The sequence below is a fragment of the Sapajus apella genome, unplaced genomic scaffold (genome assembly GCF_009761245.1).
Source record: "Sapajus apella isolate SASKATOON/1434 unplaced genomic scaffold, GSC_monkey_1.0 scaffold23, whole genome shotgun sequence".
NCBI lineage: Eukaryota > Metazoa > Chordata > Mammalia > Primates > Cebidae > Sapajus > Sapajus apella.
In genome coordinates this window covers 131,317-153,078 of record NW_022436963.1, presented here as the reverse complement: position 1 = coordinate 153,078, position 21,762 = coordinate 131,317, and the positions used below count along the sequence as shown (strand labels likewise).

Below are 21,762 nucleotides of genomic sequence, written 5' to 3'. Positions count from 1 at the left end.
TTTTAGAAGCATGATGAGTGATGAGCACCTCCCCTCTCCCACGGGGTTTGCCTGTGCGTCACGTGTGCTGTGTTGCTCCCGCCTCACCCCCGTCACTCGCACACCAGCTAACGGTCCTGAGGTTTGTCATCTCTGGTGGTCAGAGGTGCAAGGCCTCGCAGCTGGACTCCGTGGCTGGCCAGACATGCCCTGAGAGGACCCTGGCCACACTCACAGGCCTCTTTCTACTTTCTCTCTGGAAAGGGACTTGTCCTATATCAAGATCATGGATGTGGGCCAGAGCTACGTGGTGAACCGTGTGGCTGACCACATCCAGAGCCGCATCGTCTATTACCTCATGAACATCCACGTGACCCCCCGCTCCATCTACCTCTGCCGGCACGGGGAGAGCGAGCTCAACCTCAAGGGCCGGATTGGCGGGGACCCAGGACTGTCTCCCCGGGGCAGGGAGGTCAGTACATGTGTGCCTGAGTGTGCACATGGGGCTGCGTTTGTCCATCTGCATGGCTGGGTATATGCATTATGTGCACTGGCGCTGGGCTCCCACTCTTTTAATGGGCAGTCCAGGTGAATGACCATTCAGTCTAGAATCTTCCCATCATGTAGGGAAAGTCACCAAGCACCAGGAAAATGCCTGGATCTCTGGTCTCCATGTGAGCTGTCACTTGCCGAGCCCCTTTCATCGGAGGCATGCCACCCTCAGAGGGACCTGAGTCCATGCAGTGTAGCGGATAGGTATGCCACAGTCCAGGGGAGGCAGTGAGGCCTCAGTGGTCACCTAGCACAGGGCGCACGGTTGCGGGGAGGCAGTGGCCCTGATGAGTCACAGCTGGATCTATGCTTCTGTGCTCAGGGCCTGGGAGGGTGCACAAGAACAGCACTTGTGGGCATGTGTGTCATCGACAAATTAGTTCATGCTTTTTACCAAACCTATAGTGAGTGTTCAAGGCAGGTATGATCTCATGGACTCTGTGGCTCTGGAATGCTTTAAGGGCAGCCCAGGACCCGTGGGTCTGAGTTTGCTTATGATGTGTTTCAGTTTGCCAAGAGTCTAGCCCAGTTCATCAGTGACCAGAACATCAAGGATCTGAAGGTCTGGACCAGCCAGATGAAGAGGACAATCCAGACGGCCGAGGCGCTGGGCGTGCCCTATGAGCAGTGGAAGGTCCTCAACGAGATCGATGCGGTAGTTACCATCCCTCCCTCCCCATCCACCTCCCAGACACCTGCTTTCCAGACTGTCGTGAGGATAGTGCTGAGGGGTAGGGAACACTTTATTCTTACATTCAGCATTGTTTTTCTATTTCTCCTTCCCTCTCTTTTGCATTTAACTATCTAGACCAACCAGTTTATTTTGATTCTCTGACAAAAGCCTTAAATCTGTTCCTTTCTCAGTCATTTATCTATCCTTTTCCTGCTGATTTATTTTACTTACTTTTATTTATATTTTTCTTTCTCTCTCTTCTTTTTTTTTTTTGAGACAGAGTCTTGCTCTGTCACCAGGTACCAGGCTGCAGTGCAGTGGTGCGATCTCGGCTCATGCAACCTCCGCCTCCTGGGTTCAAGCAATTCTTCTGCCTCAGCCTCCCAAGTAGCTGGGACGACAGGTGGGCATCGCCACACCCAGCTAATTTTTGTATTTTTTAGTAGAGACAGGGTTTCACCGTGTTGGCCAGGATGGTCTCAATCTCTTGACCTCCTGATCCGCCCGCCTCGGCCTCCCAAAGTACTGGGATTACAGGCATGAGCCACCACATCCAGCCTTCTCTCTCTCTCTCTCTCTCTTTTTTTTTTTTTTTTTTTGGTGCAGTTGTGCGATCACAACTCACTGCAACCTCCACCTCTCAGACTCAAGCCATCTTCCCACCTCATCCTCCTGAGTTGCTGGGAGACAGGTGTGCACTACCACACCCTGCTACTTTTTTCTTTCTATTGAGATGGAATCTTGCTCTGTCGCCCAGGCTGGAAGGTAGTGGCACGATCTCAGCTTATTGCAACCTCTGCCTCCTGAGTTCAAGTGATTCTCCTGCCTCAGCCTCCTGTGTAGCTGGGATTACAGGCATGCACCACCATACCCAGCTAGTTTTTTGTATTTTTAGTTGAGATGAGGTTTCACCACGTTAGCCAGGCTGCTCTTGAACTCCTGACCTCAGGTGATCTGCCCACCTCAGTCTCCCAAAGTGCTGGGATTACAGGCGTGAGCCACCATACCCAGCCTACCCACGCCTGGCCTACTTTTTAAATTTTTTTGTAGAGACGGGTTTCACCATATTGCCCAGGCGGAGCCACCATGCCTGACCTTTATATTAAGTTCTTACATGTGATTTATGTATCTGTTCATGCAGTGGTATCACACCGTTTTAATTATGGTAGCTTTTTACTATGTTTATTGGTCATTTGGATTTTTTTTTTTTTGAGGTCTTTTGTTTTTCCTTTTCCCTGTTGGATTGTCTATCTTTTTCTTGTTGATTTTTAGGAGTTTTATGTATATTTTCTGGAGCTGATGTATGGCTGGTGATTTTTGATTAAGAGCTGGACATGTTGTATGAAGAATTATGGAGATTATTTGAGCTCTAGTTAATGTTCTCTTTCTCCAGAGGATTTACTTTTGCTTCTGGTCGAGAGCTAAGGGCAGATCACCTTAGCCTAGTCAGGGATGGAGTTGTCCCAGAGCTCCGATGTGATCTCTGTGGAGGCCCTGCGACTTTGAGTTTCCTCCCCGTCCTGGGGTATAGCCTTTAAGGTTCTGACTGAAAACCTAGTGGGCCTGAAGCTTCTATTTTTTTGTCCTCTCAGCCCAAGATTGCTGACAGCCGTACCAAAGGTCTGTCCTTTCTGCTTGGCTTCTCATTCCTTCAGCTGCCACTTTTGAATTGGCAAAACAAAGGAAAAAGTGATGCCATGTATTGGGTGCACCTCTTTGGGCTTCACTTTGCCCAACATCGTGGCCCTTTGAGTCCACTCTGCCTTTGTAACTCTGTGATGATGCTGAGCAGATTGAGACATTTTCCTTTCTGGCTTTTCTAGTTGCTCTTTCTGGATTGCTGGTCGGAAGCAAGCTAGTCCATTGTTGTCTGAAGCAGAAGTCTCCACTAGGATCAGCTCTAAGTCTTAGAAAGATCGTCCCCAGCAACTAGCTGGTATAGGAATGGTTTTGTTGGGGCAGGTAGGGAGAGAGGCTGGGGAAGGGAGACTACTCGGGGGTGCATGCAGTGGCCTGGTAATGTAATCGCATCTGGAACTTGGGTGATTGCCGAGGGAGAGGAATGTATGGATGTGAGGGATGTTTATTCATTAATCCATCACATATGAGCCTACCATCCGCCAGCACCTGGGCCAGATTCTGGAGCCTGATCTTGGTGGAGAAGTGATAGAGCCTATGGGGGGTAAAAGGGAGAGAAGTGGCCAACATGAACCCATCTGTAAACAAATGTGCTGTTACCCAGGCCTTGTCCTTCCATTTCTAGAGCACAGGCAGAGTAGATTTAGCATCATTCTTAAGGGCCCTAGGATTTTTAGAATGGTAAATAAGCCGGCTGGGTGCGGTGGCTCACGCCTGTAATCCCAGCACTTTGGGAGGCCGAGGTGGGTGGATTGCTTGACATCAGGAGTTGGAGACCAGCCTGGCCAACATGGTAAAACCCCTTCTCTATAAAAAAAAGAAAAAAGAAAAAAATATGGTAAATAAGCCAACCTCTGCTGGCTGCAAACTTTTCTTCAACTTCCTCACCTTTCTCAGCCTTCATAGAATTAAAGAGAGTTAGGGCTTTGCTCTGGATTAGGCTTTGGCTTAAGGGAGTGTTGTGGCTGGTATGATCTTCATCCAGACCACTCAGACTTACTCCCTGTCAGCAATAAGCTGTTTCACTTTCGTATGATTTGTATATTCATGAGAATGTTGCTTTAAATTTCTTTTATTTATTTATTTAGAGAGAGAGAGAAACAGCAGAAGGAGAGAGAAAGAAACAGCTAACTCTCACACTGAGTCAGAGAATCCAGAAAGATGGAATCCAGGAGAGGAAAGCAACTTCCACACTGAGTGGAAGGGAATAGAGAGAGAGATGGAGTTTAGGAGAGGAAGACAGGCTTCCATGAGAGCGTGTGGAAGGGGACTCTAGAGGGGAAATCCAGGAGAGAGAAAAACAGCTTCCACGAGAGCGTTCGTGGAAGGGGATCCAAACATGGAGTCCTGAGGATGTTACTTTAAATTTCTTTCAAGCCCAGGTGCAGTGGCTTACACCCATAATCCCAGAACTTTGGGAGGCTGAAGGGGGCAGATCACTTGAGGCCAGGAGTTGGAGACCAGCCTGGCCAACATGGTGAAATCCCAACTCTACTGAAAATACAAAAATTAGCCAGGAGTGGTGATCTGTCCCTGTAGTCCCTGCTACTCAGTAGGCTGAGACAGGAGAATCACTTGAACCCGGAAGGCAGAGGTTGCAGTGAGCTGAGATCACACCACTGCACTCCAGCCTGTGTGACAGAGCAAGACTCCATCTCAAAAGATAACAAAACAAAACAAAAATAAAATAAAATGAGAGACCTGGCTGAGCACAGTAGCTCATGCCTGTAATCCCAGCACTTTGGGAGGCCAAGGTGGGCAGATCACTTGAGCCCAGGAATTCGAGACCAGCCTGACCAACATGGTGAAACCCTGTCTCTACAGAAAAATACAAAAATTAGCCAGGCATGGTGGCAGATGCCTGTGATCTCAGGAAGACGAGGTGAGAGGGTCGCCTGAGCCCAGGGAGGTTGAGGCTGTGGTAAGTCATGATAGCACCACAGACTCCAGCCTGGGTGACACAGTGAGACAGAATGGAATAGAATAGAATATGTAAATATGGTGCCCAGGAGATAGTAAAATTGTTGGCCAGGCATGGTGGCTTGTGCCTGTAATCCTAGCCCATTGGGAGGCCAAGGTGGGAGGATCACTTGAGCTCAGAAGTTCAAGACTAGCAACATAGCGAGATCCCCATCTCTTCTTAAAAAGAAATAAATATAAAAAATTTAATTGAGAGACCTGTGACTCTTTCTTTCTTTTCTTTTTTTTTTTTTTTGAGGCGGAGTCTTGCTCTGTCGCCAGGATGGAGTACAGTGGCATGATCTTGGCTCACTGCAACCTCAACCTCCCGGCTTCAAGTGATTCTCCTGCCTCAGCCTCTCAAGTAGTTGGGACTACAAGTGTGTGACACCATGCCCAGCTAATTTTTTTTATTTTTAGTAGAGACAGAGTTTCACCATGTTGGCCAGGATGATCTTGGTCTCCCACCTCAGATGATCTGCCTCACTTGGCCTCCCAAAGTGCTGGGATTACAGGAGTAAGCCACCGCGCCCTGCCAACTCTTCCTTTCACTTGAATACTTAGAGGCCATTGTAGGGTTATTAATTAGCCTAATTTTCATATTGTTGTATCTCATGGAATAGGGAGGCCTGAGGACAGGGAGAGAGACAGGAACGGCCAGTCAGTGGAGAAGTCAGAACACACACATTGATAGATTAAGCTTGCCATCTTATATGGGCACAGTTGGTGCCATTCCAAGACAATTACAACAGTAACATTGACTGGGCGTGGTGGCTCGCGCCTGTAATCCCAGCATTTTGGGAGGTGGAGGCAGGTGGATCATCTAAAGTCAGGAGTTCAAGACCAGCCTGACCAACACAGAGAAACCCTGTCTTTACTAAAAATACAAAAAATTAGCTGAGTATGGTGGTGGGTGCCTGTAACCCCAGCTACTTGGGAGGCTGAAGCAGGGGAATCGCTTGAACCCAGGAGGTAGAGGATGCGGTGAGCTGAGATCGTACCATTGTATTCCAGCCTGGGTACGAAGAGCAAAACTCCGTCTCAAAAATAAATAAATAGGCCGGGCGCGGTGGCTCATGCCTGTAATCCCAGCATTTTGGGAGGCCGAGGCAGGCGGATCATCTAAGGTCAGGAATTCAAAACCAGCCTGATCAACATAGAGAAACCCCTTCTCTACTAAAAATACAAGATTAGCCAGGCGTGGTGGCACATGCCTGTAATCCCAGCTACTTGGGAGGCTGAGGTAGGAGAATCACTTGAACCTGGGAGACGGAGGTTTCGGTGAGCTGAGATCGTGCCATTGCATTCCAGCCTGGGCAATAAGAGTGAAACTCCATCTCAAAATAAATAAATAAATAAGTAAATAAATAAATAAACAGTAACATCAAAGATCACAGATCATCATAACAGACATGCTAATAATGAAAAATCATTGAATTTTGCATAAATTATCAAAAACGTGACACAGACAAGAAATGAGCATATGCTGTTTTCCCAGTCAACTGGGAAAATGGTGCCGGTTCACTTGCTCGATGCAGGGTTACCACAGACCTGCAATTTGTGAAAAGCTCAGTATCTGCAAAGGGCAGTCAAGTGAAGCACAACAAAATGAGGCATGCCTGTAGTTGAATGATAGATACACTTTGTCATTATAATTGTTTATTTTTTTTTTGCATATCCATTTTTGCTTTGTATATTTTATTTTATTCTTTTTTGCTTTATATATTTTGATATTTTGTTATGAAGTAATTAAAAACCCACAACTTATCAATTTGCGCAACATACAATAAAATAGATGCCTGTGCCCATTAGGCGAATTCAGTGACGTTTATAAAGGGACTGTTTACAAAGGAATGGGCACGGTGTAGGGAAACCGCAGGGCTGTTGCATGGTAGTGACCTTGTAACTACAGTGGCCATTGTTCCCCTTGGGCAAAGGAGAGGAGAGAGAAAGGATATAGGAACCTAGGGGCTGGGAGCAGAGAGGAAAGGGCAGCCTGACAGGATGGAACATTGGCTGAGGCCTTAGACCATTCTCAGGAATGAGCCTGGTAATTAACACCTTGACCTCACTCTCCTCCCTCCCCGTGGCCCCCTGCTAGGGTTCCTCATGGTCTAGCTCAACAAGAAGTCAGCAGCCAGGGGAGCCAAGCCTGGTAGCTGCAGTTAGCCATAGCCAGCCTTCCTAGGATCTGGAGATACAAATGAGGTGAACCAGCACAATTACAACAGTAACATCAAAGATTACTGATCACAGACCACCAGAACAGATATCCTAATAATGAAAAAGTATTAGCCTTTGTCTCTTTAAAGATGCTGTTCTGGCTTCGGGGTTGCATTGTTTCTAAGAGAAGTCTCATCTTTGCTCTCATGTTGTTCTTCTCATCTTTGCTCTTCTGAATATAATGTATCTCCGTTGTCTCTGACTGCTTTTAATATTTTCTTTTCTTCTTCTTCTTTTTTTTTTTTTGAGAGGAGGTCTTACTCTGTCACCCATGCTGGAGTGCAGTGGTACAGTCATAGCTCACAGGAGCCTTGACTTCTGGGCTCAAGCCATCTTCCCATCTCACCTCCTGAGTAGCTGGGACTACAGGCACGTGCCACCACACCGGGCTAATCTTTTCTATTTTTTGTAGAGACAGGGTCTCAAGATGTTGCCTTGGCTGGAATATTTTCTCTTTATTGCTGATTTTCAGCAGTTTGATTATGATGTATCTTGATATGGTTTTCTTTATGTTTATCATGCTTGGGGTTTGTTGAGATTCTTGGAGTTGTGGGTTTCTAAATATAAAATTTGAAGACTTGTTAGCCATGATTTCTTCAAATGTATTTTCTGCCACCCCTTCTCCCATCCTGGACTCCTACTCTATGTATGTTACACCATTTGGTATTATCCCACAGGTCACCAAACTTCTGTTTTTTTTTTTTTCTTCTGTTCATTTTTTTCTCAGTCTTTTTTTCCTTCTGAGCTTTAGTTTAGATAGATTCTATTACTCTGTCTTCAAATTTTTTTTTTCTTTTCTTTCTTTCTTTTTTTTTTTTTAAGATGGGGTTTCACCATGTTGGCCAGGCTGCTTCTGAACTCCTGACCTCAGGTGATCCGCCAGCCTTGGCCTCCCAAAGTGCTAGGATTACAGGCGTGAGCCATTGCCCCTGGCTGCTCTGTCTTCAAATTAACTTATCTTCTGCATTTTTATTAAACCCATCCAATGAGCTTTTCATATCAGATGTAGTGTTTTGAAGCTCCAGCAATTCCATTTTGTCCTTAATTGAATCTTCCATTATTTCTTTGTTGTGTTTGGCTCTGCTGCTGCCTCCTACCCTCAGCTTGTGTCCCTTCTCTCAAGGATCACAGTCCTGCTTATACTTAGTCTTGTGTCTAAAAACAGTTGTAAAACAGTTGTTGCATATGATTTGTTCTTTTTTTTTTTTTTTTTAGACTGAGGTTTGCTCTTGTTGCCCAGGCTGGAGTGCAACAGCATGATCTCAGCTCACTGCAACCTCTGCCTCCTGGGTTCAAGCGATTCTCATGCCTCAGCCTCCTGAGTAGCTGGGATTACTGGCGCCTGCCACCACACTCAGCTGATTTTTGTATTTTTAGTAGAGCCAAGGTTTCGCCATGTTGGCCAGGCTCGTCTTGAACTCCTGACCTCAAGTGATCCACCCACCTTGGCCTCCCAAAGTGCTGGGATTACAGGTATGAGCCACGGCGCCTGGCTGATTTGTCCTTTTTTAAATAATAGTTGTTTTTGTTGGGACCAGAGCAAATCTGGGACCAGCTGCTGCATCATGGCTTGGTCTTTATTATGGGTGGTTCCCTTTTCAATATGAAAAACTTGCGATGGATATATACTTCGACTAATTTGAATGTTACCATCCCTGCTTTTGTTTTTCTCATTTTTTTTATTGTGGTAAAATACACATAACATAAAATTTACCATCATAGCTATTTTGAAGTGTACATTTCAGGGTTATGAAGTACATTCACATTGTTCTGCAGTGTTCACCACCATGCATCTCCAGAACTCTTTGAAACTTGCAAACAGAATCTCTGTAACCACTGAACAATAACTCAAGGCTGATATGCTGGCATATGCCTATAGTCCCAGGTACTTGGGAGGCTGATGTAGAAGGATTGCTTGAGCCCGAGTTCGAGGCTGTAGTGTATTTTGATTACATTCATGAATGGCTCCTGCACTTCAGCCTGGGCAACATAGTGAGACCCCATCTCTTAAAAAAAATTTAAAAGCCGGGCGCGGTGGCTCACGCCTGTAATCCCAGCACTTTGGGAGGCCGAGGCGGGTGGATCACGAGGTCAAGAGATCGAGACCATCCTGGTCAACATGGTGAAACCCCGTCTCTACTAAAACTACAAAAAATTAGCTGGGCATGGTGGCGTGTGCCTGTAGTCCCAGCTACTCAGGAGGCTGAGGCAGGAGAATTGCCTGAACCCAGGAGGCGGAGGTTGCGGTGAGCCGAGATCGCGCCATCGCACTCCAGCCTGGGTAACAAGAGTGAAACTCCGTCTCAAAAAAAAAAAAAAAAAAAAAAAAAAAAAAAAAAAAAAAATTTAAAAAGGGCCGGGCGTGGTGGCTCACACCTGTAATCCAAGCACTTTGGAGGCCAAGGCGGGTGGATCACCTGAGGTCGGGAGTTCAAGACCAGCCTGACCAACATGGTGAAACCCCATCTTAAAAAACAACAACGAGGCGGGTGGATCACGAGGTCAAGAGATCGAGACCATCCTGGTCAACATGGTGAAACCCCCTCTCTACTAAAAATACAAAAAATCAGCTGGGCATGGTGGCGCGTGCCTGTAATCCCAGCTACTCAGGAGGCTGAGGCAGGAGAATTGCCTGAACCCAGGAGGCGGAGGTTGCGGTGAGCCGAGATCGCGCCATTGCACTCCAGCCTGGGTAACAAGAGCGAAACTCCGTCTCAAAAAAAAAAAAAAAAAAAAAACAACAACAAAATTTAAAAAAGAAAAATAATGACTCTCTATTTGCTACTCCCAGCTCCTGGCAACTACTTTCTGTCTCTATGACTTTTACTACTTTATATACCTCAGATAAGTGGAATAATATAATATTTGTCTTTTTCTAACTGGTCACTTCACTTAGCATAATATCCTCAAGGTTCATCCATGTTGTAGCTTGTACAAGAGTTTCCTTCCTTTCTTTTTCTTTTTTTTTTTTAAGACAACATCTCACTCTGTCACCCAGGCTACAGTACAATGAGGCAATAACTGCAACCTCAAACTCCTAGACTCAGTGATTCTCTTGCCTTAGCCTCCCAAGTAGCTGGAACTAACAAGTCCACGCTACCATGCCTAGCTAATTTTTTTATTTTTTGTAGAGAAACGAGGCTTGCTGTGTTGCCGAGGGTGGTCTCAAACTCCTGGCCTCAAGTGATTCTACCACCTTGGCCTCCCAAAGTGCTAGGATTACAAGTGTGAACCACCACACCCAGCCTTAAGAATTTTCTTCCTGCCGGGCGCGGTGGCTCAAGCCTGTAATCCCAGCACTGTGGGAGGCCGAGGCGGGTGGATCACGAGGTCAAGAGATCGAGACCATCCTGGTCAACATGGTGAAACCCCGCCTCTACTAAAAATACAAAAAATTAGCTGGGCATGGTGGCGCGTGCCTGTAATCCCAGCGACTCAGGAGGCTGGGGCAGGAGAATTGCCTGAACCCGGGAGGCGGAAGTTGCGGTGAGCCGAGATCGCGCCATTGCACTCCAGCCTGGGTAAAAAGAGCAAACCCCCGTCTCAAAAAAAAAAAAAAAAAAAAAAAAGAATTTTCTTCCTTTTTAAGGCAGAATAAGATTCTGCTGCTGGGCATAGGCCTGTAATCCCAGAACTTTGGGAGGCCGAGGTGGGTGGATCACGAGGTCAGGAGTTCAAGACCAGCCTCATCAAGATGGTGAAACTCCGTCTCTACTAAAAATACAAAATTAGCCAGGCACAGTGGCAGACACCTGTAATCCCAGCTACTCAGAAGGCTGAAGCAGGAGAATCGCTTGAACCCAGGAGGCAGAGGTTGGAGTGAGCTGAGATCATGCCACTGAACTCTAGCCTGGGAGACAGAGCAATACTCCATCTCAAAAAAAAAAAAACAAAAACTACATACCACATTTTGCTTACCCATTTGTCTGTCAGTGGCCACTTGGATGGCATCCACTTTTTAGCTGTTGTGGATAACGCGGCTTTGAACATGGATACAAACGTCTCTTTGAGACCCTGCTCTCAACTCAGTTATTTCTGGTGTAGACCTAGAAGTTGAATTGCCAGATCCTATGGTAATTCTGTTTTATTTTTTTATTTTTTGAGATGGAGTTTTGCTCTTGTTGCCCAAGCTGGAATACAATGGTGCGACCTCGGCTCCCCGCAACCTCCACCTCCAGGGTTCAAGTGATTCTCCTGCTTCAGCCTCCCAAGTAGCTGGGACTATAGGCGTGTGCCACCATGCCCAACTAATTTTTTTTTTTTTTTTGTATTTTTAGTAGAGAAGGGGTTTCACCATGTTAGCCAGGATGGTCTTGACCTCCTGACCTTGTGATCCGCCTGCCTTGGCCTCCCAAAGTGCTGGGATTATAGGCGTGAGCCACCGTGTCCAGCCTTCTTTTTTATCTTTCAAGTTTTGAAACTATTGAGGTTTAAATGATCCATTAATCATATTTCTATGTTTATCTTTTCCATGTTTACCTTCTGATAAACAGCCTTGGGCTTTTCTTCTGTTCCAACATTGTGACTTTTTTTAGTTGAATCCACAATTTATTGCCTTATAGTTCCTTAAAAAAATGATAGCTTTATTGAGCTATAATTCATATACTACGGAATTCACCCATTTAAAGTATACCGTTCAGGCCATTTTTGGTGGCACATGCCTGTAATCCCAGCTACTTGGGAGGCTGAGGCAGGAGAAGTGCCTGAACCCAGGAGGTGAAGGTTGCAGTGAGCCGAGATTGTACCATTGCACTTCAGCCTGGGAGACAAGGGGAGACTCAGTCTCAAAATAAATAAATAAACAAAGTATACAGTTCAGCGGTTTTTAATGTGTTCACGGGGTTATGCAACCATCATCACAATCAGTTTCAGGACATTTCATCATCCCGAAGAGAAATCCTGTGCCCATCAGCACTCACTTCCCATTTCCCTCCAACCCTTCCTTCAGCCTTAAGCTATCCTAATGTTTTCAAGGTACATTCACGTAGTGTGTAGCAGTATTTCATTCCTTTACATTGCCAAATAACATCCTATTCAATAAATATACCACATATTATGTATCCATTCATTAGTTGATGGGCATTTGAGTTGCTGCCACTTTTGGGCTATGTGGATAATGCTGCTGTGAACATTCATGTCCAAGGTTTTTGTTTTTGAGACAGGATATTGCAATTGCAGGGTAGAGCAATACCCTGTCTCAAAAACAAAATAAAACAAAGCTGAGTGCAGTAGCACAATCTCAACTCACTGTAGCCTTCATCTCCTGGCCTCAAGCAATCCTCCCACCTCTGCCTCCCAAGTAGCTGGGACTACAGGAACTCGCCACCACACCTGGCTAATTTTTTGTATTTTTTTGTAGAGACGGGGTTTCATCATGTTGTCCAGGCTGGGCTCAAACTCCTGGGCTCAAGCGATCTGCCTGCCTTAGTCTCCCAAAGTGGTGGGATTACAGATGTGAGCCCGTGTACCTGGCATAAGTTTTTGTGTGGACTTACGTTTTTATTTCTCTTCACTGTATGCTAGGAATAGAATTGCTAGGTCAGATGGTAATTCTACATTCAACTTTTTGAGAAACTGCCACACAGTTTTCCAAAGTGGCTTCACCATCTCACATTCCCTCCTGCAGTGTGTGAGGGTTCTGATTCTCCACATGCCTGCCTGTACTTATTACCGTCAGTCTTCCTGGTTGTGGCCATCCAACATGGGAACTCAGTTTAGCCACATTCTCTGCCACTTTATAACAAGATTACCTTTTCTCTAGGGTCCAGGAACAGGAACCTCATTTCCTTTTGTGGCCTCACAGAGGCACCTTTACTGTTCATATTTCTATCAATGTTCTTTTCATGGTGATATATGTATTCTTTAAGTTGGTGGAAGCTGGCCAGGCGCGGTGGCTCACGACTGTAATCCCAGCATTATGGGAGGCCGAGATGGGGAGATCACTTGAGGCCAGGAGTTCTAGACAAGCCTGGTCAATATGGTGAAACCCCGTCTCTATTAAAAAAACAAAAAATTAGCCAGGCATGGTGGTCCATGGCTGCTGGCTGCTGTAAGAACTGAAAACGTGGAAGTGGTTATGAAGTGGGGTAGTGGGTAGAGCCTGGAATTTGTGGTGCATGATAACAAAAAGCTTAGATTGTCTTGAAGAGACTGTTAGCAGAAATGTAGACGTTAAAGGTGATTCTGGTGAAGGCACAGAAAGAAGTGAAGAAGATGATAGAGCAAGCTTTCTTCATCTTTGTTTTTGTTTTTGTTTTGTTTTGTTTTTGAGACGGAGTTTCGCTCTTGTTGCTGAGCCTGGAGTGCAGTGGTGCCATCTCAGCTCATCACAACCTCCGCCTCCCAAGTTCAAGCAATTCTCCTGCCTCAGCCTCCCAAGTAGCTGGGATTATAGGCATGAGCCACCACGCCTGGCTAACTTTGTATTTTTAGTAGAGACAGAATTTCTCCATGTTGGTCAGGCTGGTCTCAAACTCCTGACCTCAGGTGATCCACCCACCTCAGCCTCCCAAAGCATTGGGAGTACAGGTGTGAGTCATCACACCTATCAGGGTCTCACTCTGTTGCCCAGGGTAGAGTGCAGTGGCGTGATCTCAGCTCACTGCAACCTCTGCAGGTTCAAACGATTCTCCTGCCTCAGCCTCCTGAGTAGCTGGGATTACAGGTATGCGCCACCATGGCCAAATTTTTTTGGTATTTTTAGTAGAGATGGGGTTACACCATGTTGGTCAGGCTAGTCTCAAACTCCTGACCTCAGGTGATCCACCGGCCTCGGCCTCCCAAAGTGAGCCGCCACACCCTGCCTAGATTTTCCTTTAATTTTTCCTTATTTATTTATTTATTTATTTTAATTTGATTTTTTTTCCTTTGGGACGGAGTTTCGCTCTTGTTACCCAGGCTGGAGTGCAATGGCGCGATCTCAGCTCACCGCAACCTCCGCCTCCTGGGTTCAGGCAATTCTCCTGCCTCAGCCTCCTGAGTAGCTGGGATTACAGGCATGCGCCACCATGCCCAGCTAATTTTTTTGTAGTTTTTTAGTACAGACGGGGTTTCACCATGTTGACCAGGATGGTCTCGATCTCTTGACCTCGTGATCCACCCACCTCAGCCTCCCAAAGTGCTGGGATTACAGGCTTGAGCCACCGCGCCCGGCCTATTTATTTATGTTGAGACACAGTTTTGTGCTTGTTGCCCGGGCTGGAGTACATGGCACAATCTTGGCTTACCGCAACCTCCGCCTCCTGGGTTCAAGGGATTCTCCTGCCTTGGCCTCCCGAGTAGCTGGGATTACAGGCATGCGCCACCATGCCGGGCTAATTTTGTATTTTCAGTAGAGATGGGGTTTCTTCATGTTGGTCAGGCTGGTCTTGAACTCCCGACCTCAGGTGATCTGCCTGCCTCGGCCTCCCAAAGTGCTGGGATTACAGGTGTGAGCCACCTCGCCCGGCCTATTTTTCCTTTTTGGTAGTCAGTGTTGCCCCCCACCCTGCCACCCCACCCACCAGGCTTTGTAGACAAATCCTAGCACAAAGGCAGGGAGCAGCAGCTTTGTATTAAGGGCATTCTATTGCTTCTTCCTCTCCCCAGGTATGTCTTCTCTGCTGACTCTTGGCATGAGCCTTGGAGGGACAGACACTGGTCAGTTCAAACACACCTGGCTCCTTGGCAGAAGAGTTGATTGGAGGGAGGTTATCACTCTTCACAGGATCCCCAGGAAGTGGTTCATATTGCTGCCCGTAATGTGGGCTTAGTCAATGGTGGTCATGGCTAGTGAGGTGATGACGAGACTTACTCCCAGTCTCTCAGGGCCCTTAAATGATACATCTAGTTTTTTTTTTTTAATTTCTTGAGATGGAGTCTCACTCTGTTGCCCAGGCTGGAGTGCCATGGTGTGATCTCGGCTCACTGCAAACTCTGCCCCCTGGGTTCAAGCGATTCTCCTGCCTCCTAAGTAGCTGGGATTACAGGTGTCCACTACCATGCCCAGCTAATTTTTGTATTTTTAGTAGAGACAGAGTTTCACCATGTTGGCCAGGCTGGTCTCAAAACTGCTGACCTCAGGTAATCCACCCTCCTTGGCCTCCCAAAGTGCTGGGATTACAGGCGTGAGCCACGGCGCCCAGCACATACTTATTTTCAATCAGTATTCTTCTTGGCTGTCTTTTTTTTTTTAATGGCATTTGTAGAAGATGATCTACTCTGTGTGTGCGTATGTGCGTGTGTGTGTGTGTATCCCAAATAACACAAGTGAAGTTTTGCTTCATAGTTTACATAACCTGTACTCACAAGCAGTATTTCCACAGCACATAAAAGAAAAAACACAGCCAGGCAAGGTGACTCACACCTGTAATCCCAGCACTTTGGGAGGCTGAGGCGGGCAGATCACCTGAGGTCAGGAGTTTGAGACCAGCCTGACCAATATGGCGAAACCCCGTCTCTACTAAAAATTAAAAAAAAAAAAAAAAAAAAAATAGCCAGGTGTGGTGGCACATGCCTGTAATCCCAGCTACTCAAGAGGCTGAGGTAGGAGAATCACTTGAACCTGGGAGGTGGAGGTTGCAATGAGCTGAGATTACACCATTGCACTCCAGCCTGGGCAACACTAGCTAGACTCCATCTCAAAAAAAAGAAAAAACACGTCTGTGTTCATTTTTATGGCATAAACTGAATGGATGGGTGATGGATAGGTGGACAAGACTGTCCTGGTAGCTTTTTACAAACAAGGAACCACCAATGCTCAGTGTTCCTAGAGGGCCTCCCCTCCCTAGACAGGTTTCTGTTCCCTTGGCGCAGGAAATGCCCATGAACTTGCTCTCTTCTCCTTGATGCTACCTCCCCCCCACCCCCGACCCCCTGCTCCCACTCCCAGGAGGCTCATCTTCTGGACCTTGCAGGAGGTGCGATGACTGTGTTATCTCCCTAGGGCGTCTGTGAGGAAATGACCTACGAGGAAATTCAGGATAATTATCCACTGGAGTTTGCCCTGCGGGACCAAGACAAGTACCGGTACCGGTACCCTAAAGGGGAGGTAGGTAGGGTTTGGGGCTTAGTTCCAGCCACCTACTGCCTGCCCGGGAGTACCCCCTGTGGCTGAATTGGGTAGCATAAGGGGCCTGGTCTTGGAGGCAGGCCAGCCTGGGTGTGTGTTTCATCTCCACCACTTCCCAGCTATGTGGGCCGGACCGTAGTCCCTTCCTCGGGTTGGGGGTGGGCAGTGCCGTGTAGGGCAGGCCTTCAACCCAGAGACCTTTGGCTCCCTGCTCCACATTCTTGTTCCCCTTCCTGGGGGTGGAGAATTTGGAAGGGCAGGGCCTGAGGTGAGGGGTCTGTGGTGTTAGGCTTTCCTGGGAACCCCGTAGACAGTGCACAGTCCCTTGGCATTCCCAGGCTAGCTCCTTTCCCAGGGAGTTGTTGGCCCTCTCTACGGTGCTCAAATGGCTGGGAAGTTGGGGACACCATGAAGCTTGGGACTAGGGTTTCAGCTCGCTCGTGTTCCTGTCTCAGGCTTCACCCTTCCTTTAGATGCTTCTTCTTGTCACAGGCCGAGCCCATCCTGTCCTCTCTGTGGCTCTAGGCACCACCCGCAGCCCTGGCACCAGACCCAGGGAGACCTTCCACACATGAGCTGCAGCTACCGCAAGCCACTGCACTTGTCACCTTCTCTGACACAGGTCAGCCCAGGCCCCAGGTCAGAAATTCAGGGTCACTTTTGACTGAGGCATCTTCTTCCACTTCCAGGAGGTGGCCTGGGGCAGGGGCCGAATAAAAATACCCCCCATCAACACACATATATACACATACATGTACACATGTAGAAACACCTCCACACAGAAGCCAGGCTCACAGGCCCCTCTACTGTACCATCCTCAGGATAGTGTAGCTCTTGGGAACATTCACTATTCCCCACATCATGTTGTAAGGCCAAGTTCAGATTTAGAACCAACCTGGATAACGGTCAGGAAAAAACAAAGCTGCTGGCTGCTCAAACTTGAGAATACAGGGAGGAGAATTGGTTGAGAAATTCATGTTAGCAAAAGAATTGATCAGCTGGGCGTGGTGGCTCCTGTAATCCAAGCACTTTGGAGGCGAAGGCGGGCGGATCACCTGAGGTCAGGAGTTCAAGACCAGCCTGACCAACACGGTGAAACCCCGTCTATTTTTTTTAAGTTAACAAATTTTTAAAAAATTAAAAAAAAAAAAAAAAGAATTGATCTAGGATTTTCCCAGAACTATACCAGGAGCCAGCACAAATCAGCGTGTCATTCTTTTTTTTTTCTTTCTTTCTTTAAAAAAATTTTTTTTTTCTTTTTCTAAAGATGGGGTTTCACCATATTGGTCAGGCTGGTCTCGAACTCCTGACCTCAGGTGATCCGCCCACCTCAGCCTCCCAAAGTGCTGGGATTACAGGCATGAGCCACTGCGCCCAGCCAGCGTGTCATTCTTGCTTCCTAATCAAAGCTCAGGGCACATTCAGTTCTGACTACTGGAGGCCATTTTTGAAGGACCACTCATTGTGTGCAGAAGGATGAAACTGATGAAAATCTCCAAGCCTACCAGGGCAAGAGGCCTCTCAGGGGCCCAAACCATATATCACGGCAGGCATGGGGAAGATACTGGGCAAGTAGACTGAGGATAGTTCCTGGGGACCCCAGCTGTTCCTGATGAGTTACATCCAGGAAGTTCCAGGTCTTTCCTCTCTTCCCCGGCACTCTTGCCGGTGCACTCTGTTTCCTGTGGGCTGGAAGCGGGCAGAGTCTTCACCAGTCACATGAGTTCCATAGCTGAGGATTCAGTGCAGAGCCCCGTGGGTGGGCACTAAGGTGGACCCTGGGATGGAGCCTTAAGGTCTAGCTCTGCACTCTCAGTCCTACCAGAACCTGGGATGGGAGAGGTGGCCCCTTTCCTCAGGTGCCTACCTCCATGCCCTTAGAAGGCCAGGCTGGAGGGGGCCCAGCCACAGCTTCCCAGAATGGTGAACAGCTGCAGGAGTGGAAGGTGGCCCACTGTCCAGGATGTGTCTGTCCCTCCCCTGAAGCCGGGCCTGAGGGACACCTCCCTGCTTGCCCTTGTAGTCCTACGAGGACCTGGTCCAGAGACTGGAGCCTGTCATCATGGAGCTGGAGAGGCAAGAGAATGTGCTGGTCATCTGCCACCAAGCTGTGATGCGCTGCCTGCTGGCCTACTTCCTCGACAAGGCAGCAGGTTCGGCCGTGCCCTAGGAGAGGTGGGAGGGTTGTGTGAGAAGGGAGGCACTGTCACCCAGCATTTCTGATGTGCTAACCATGCCCCTCTGTGTCTACAGAACAGCTGCCCTATCTCAAGTGTCCGCTGCACACAGTCCTGAAGCTGACCCCTGTGGCATACGGTAAGGAAGCTTCCTACACATTGACCATGGGTAACCATGACCTCTGCACAGTTCCACGATTTTCTCTGAATTCTTTGAAAATTGTGTTAGGAGCCCATTCCTCTGCCCCTACCCACTACCTTTCCCAATTTGCTTTTTTTTCTTTGAGATGGAGTCTCACTCTGTTGCCCAGGCTGAAGTGCAATGGCGTGATCTTGGCTCACTGCAACCTCCACCTCCTGGGTTCAAGTGATTCTCTTGCCTCAACCTCCTCAGTAGCTGGGATTACAAGCACCCACCACCACATCCAGCTAATTTTTCTATTTTTAGTAGAGACAAGGTTTTACTATATTGTCCAGGCTGGTCCTATCTCCTGACCTCAGGTGATCTACCTGCCTTGGCCTCCCAAAGTGCTAGGATTACAGGCATGAGCCACCATGCCCGGCCCTAATTTGCTTTTAAAAAGTTTGTTGTAAAAAAGTTTATATGGCCACTGAAGGCCTCCCCAGTGACTTTGCTTAACCATTGCCTGCCTGGATAAGGGGCTTTTCTACTGATTTTTCCAAATTCCCATAAGGCCCCGTGGTCCCCAGGGCCTGGACTTTAAACGATTTTGGGTGCAGGGCAATGTGAGTCCCACCCCTGCCTCTTGCCATACCAGCAGAGACCTTAGACAACTTCTTCATCTCTTGGGTCTTAGCTCCTCACCTTTAACATAGGTGCTCTTGCGGGAATGGCTGTGAAGCCCAGTGGCAGCCAGTGTCACTCCAGTGTGTGAAAATGCCCTTGTCCCCCATTGCACTGTGCACCTGGCACACGGTTGACTAGGCCTTGCATGGTAGAGTTGGGATGTGGGTGGTTTAGGGGCTCTGAAGATGGCGAGAGTCAGTGACCTCAGCTTAGGTCTGCTGCTCCCCCGATCCCTCTTGGTCCCGGGGTTGGGGAGCCTGGGGCCTCTGCGTGGCCCTGTCTGGGTCGTCACATGTGGATAAGCATGGGTCTGACAGGGTGCCTCATCCTTCCTCCTGGGGCTCCCCAGAGCTGCCTAAAGTGGAAGAACTAAAGTGAGGCTGAGGTGGCTGCTCCATTCCACACGCCCAGACCCCTCCAAGAGAAGTTTCTAGCTTCTGCGGCTCAGCTGCCTTTCAGGAGTGAGGATGGATTTGCACCTTCCCTTTGGCAGGTTGTAAAGTGGAGTCCATATTCCTGAACGTGGCAGCTGTGAACACACACCGGGACAGGCCTCAGGTAGCACTGGGGTCTCTGCTGGAGTGGTGGGGTGTTCCTGATGTGGGAGTGTCCAGATGGCACACCCTCCAGGGCCAGGCCCAGCTGGGGCATGTCCCAGAGGGAGCCTGAGTCTTCTGCCAAGACTGTTGTCCTATCAGCAGGGCAGGGCCCTGGCTCTGGGTGTGGCCTACATCAGGCCTTCCCAAGGCATTTGCCCCAGGAATGGGGAAATCCCTGATGCTGGGCCACCAGGCTCAGGAGTGCCGAGCTTGGGTGTGGTTGGACCCCCAGGACTTGAGGAGCCACAGGGCTCCCCAGCAGCTCCTTGGAGGTCTGAGTCAAGGGGGCCCTTGGGCTCAGTGGGAAAGAGGCTGGAGGCTGAGAATGAGGCTTCTGTCCTTCAGAGTGCAGGGGGACACTCTCCCCTCTCCCCATCCCTGCAGCTGAAGCCTCATGAGCCCCTTTTCTAACCCCAGCACCTTTAAAAATTAAAATGGGATTATGCTTTTGGGGAAAGGACCACACAGATGCTAAAGGGGCCTGAGCATGGGGTAGAGACCTTGGTCCAGAAGAGCAGGTCGCCACCTATCTCCCCAAGTGCTTTGTATAAGGTAGAAGCTCCTCAGAGTGGAGCCCAGGACCACTCTTGGTCCCATGTGGGGTTCCTCCACCATGTTGGCTCCCTCTCCCACTGGGACCACTACACTTCTGGGAGCCCTGGTCCCAGTTCCTGGAGTCCACTGCACGGAGAAGGCTCTTGGGACTCAGTCATGCCCGTTGCCATTCATGATGGGGCCTGCTTGGGCTCTGGGTCCCTGCTGAGGATGCAGGCCTTGGGCTGGACCAGGACATCTGGCCTTGGAGCCCACAGTACAAGTGCGTAGAAGTGTCCTATCCCTTCCCAACACCACTGCCCCCAAGCAGGACCAGTTACCCTGCAAGGCTCTCTTCCTATTGTTCTGAGAGTTCGTGCATGCCTTGGCCAAGTTTAGCCCAGGGCCAATTTGGCACCTATAAGTCACAGGGGAAGGCATCTCCCAATGGGCATCCTTTGTGCCAAGGAAAGCCCAGATGGCATTGGGCCCCCAGTGCTGACAGGGTGGTGGTAAGAGAGGCCCCTGGGCCTGGCAGCCCTTGGGAGCTGACCCTGCCAGTCCATCACCATAGTGTGGCTGGCGGTCACTCTGCCCACTCTGGGTGGGTGCTTCTGAGAGGCAAACTGCTGCTAACCCCAGGTTCCTGGATGGCTCCCTTTCAGGTAGACAGGATCCCAGGGGCTTCTGGCCCATCCGTTGGGGCAGGCTATGGTGGAATAGAGGGGCCTCAGGAAGCCTGCCCAGCAATAAGAATTGTACCTGCCCCTACAATTCCAGGGGGCCAGTCCTATGAGCCCATGCTGTGGGCCACGGGAGCCACGTGTCTCTCCCTGCAGATCTGGGCATGTCATGTTGCATGGGGCAGCAGCTCAGGTCATCAGTGACCTGCTCCTGCATGTGATGATTCCGGGGCCCACAGCTGGGAGGATGGGCCACCAGGCTCAGGGGCATGTATGGCAGCCTCAGAGAGCTGAGGGAAGTTTCAGGTTCCCTATTCCTTAGGCCTGAGATACCTTGAGCCCAACTGGCCAAGGATGGAACTGAGCTCTGCAGTTTGGTGCGGGCTGTCTACAGCTGAGGGCTTCAGGAGGCCCTGTGCCCCAGGGCTAGGGGAATAGAACAGGCTGTAGACCAGGAAATGTCTTTGGGCTTCTGGGGCTACCTCTGACACCTGTGTGCCAATACTCTAAGCCAGGAAGGAGGCAACCCCAGGAGCTGAACCCCTTCCCTGCCCCACAGATGAGGATAAGATCCCCAAGCCAGGGGGTCCTCCTCAATCGACCCAGCCCTGAGATAGGAGGTGGGGGCGGCCTTGCTTTGGATATTGCCTGACCTGGCTGCAGTGGAGCAGGAAATGAGGTGGCATCCTCCACCCCACCTTTGTATTAGTTTCCATCCACTCACTGTGTGGCACGAAGCTCTTGGCCCTGTGTTCTTAGGGAAGCTTGCAGTCTAGAGTCTTGCGGCCAGGGCTGCTACAGTGAGAAAGTGAAGCCTGATGGGCCACAGTGATGAGGAAGGCAGACAGCAGGCATCTCATCTATTTGTGCCATGGAGTGAATGCTCTG

General features: G+C 48.8%; 1 protein-coding gene across 4 annotated transcripts in view; it reads left to right on the top strand.

Moving 5' to 3' along the window:
- The window catches only part of PFKFB4 (6-phosphofructo-2-kinase/fructose-2,6-biphosphatase 4), a 49,430-nt gene that overhangs the window by 25,572 nt on the left and 2,096 nt on the right, over positions 1 to 21,762 (top strand). For all 4 annotated transcript variants that reach the window (XM_032289722.1, XM_032289724.1, XM_032289723.1 and 1 more), the window contains exons 8-13: positions 244 to 451; positions 1,040 to 1,186; positions 15,948 to 16,052; positions 18,097 to 18,226; positions 18,327 to 18,389; positions 19,552 to 19,616. In XM_032289722.1, the coding sequence (XP_032145613.1) occupies positions 244 to 451; positions 1,040 to 1,186; positions 15,948 to 16,052; positions 18,097 to 18,226; positions 18,327 to 18,389; positions 19,552 to 19,616 (718 nt within the window). The remainder of the gene's footprint in view (positions 1 to 243; positions 452 to 1,039; positions 1,187 to 15,947; positions 16,053 to 18,096; positions 18,227 to 18,326; positions 18,390 to 19,551; positions 19,617 to 21,762) is intronic.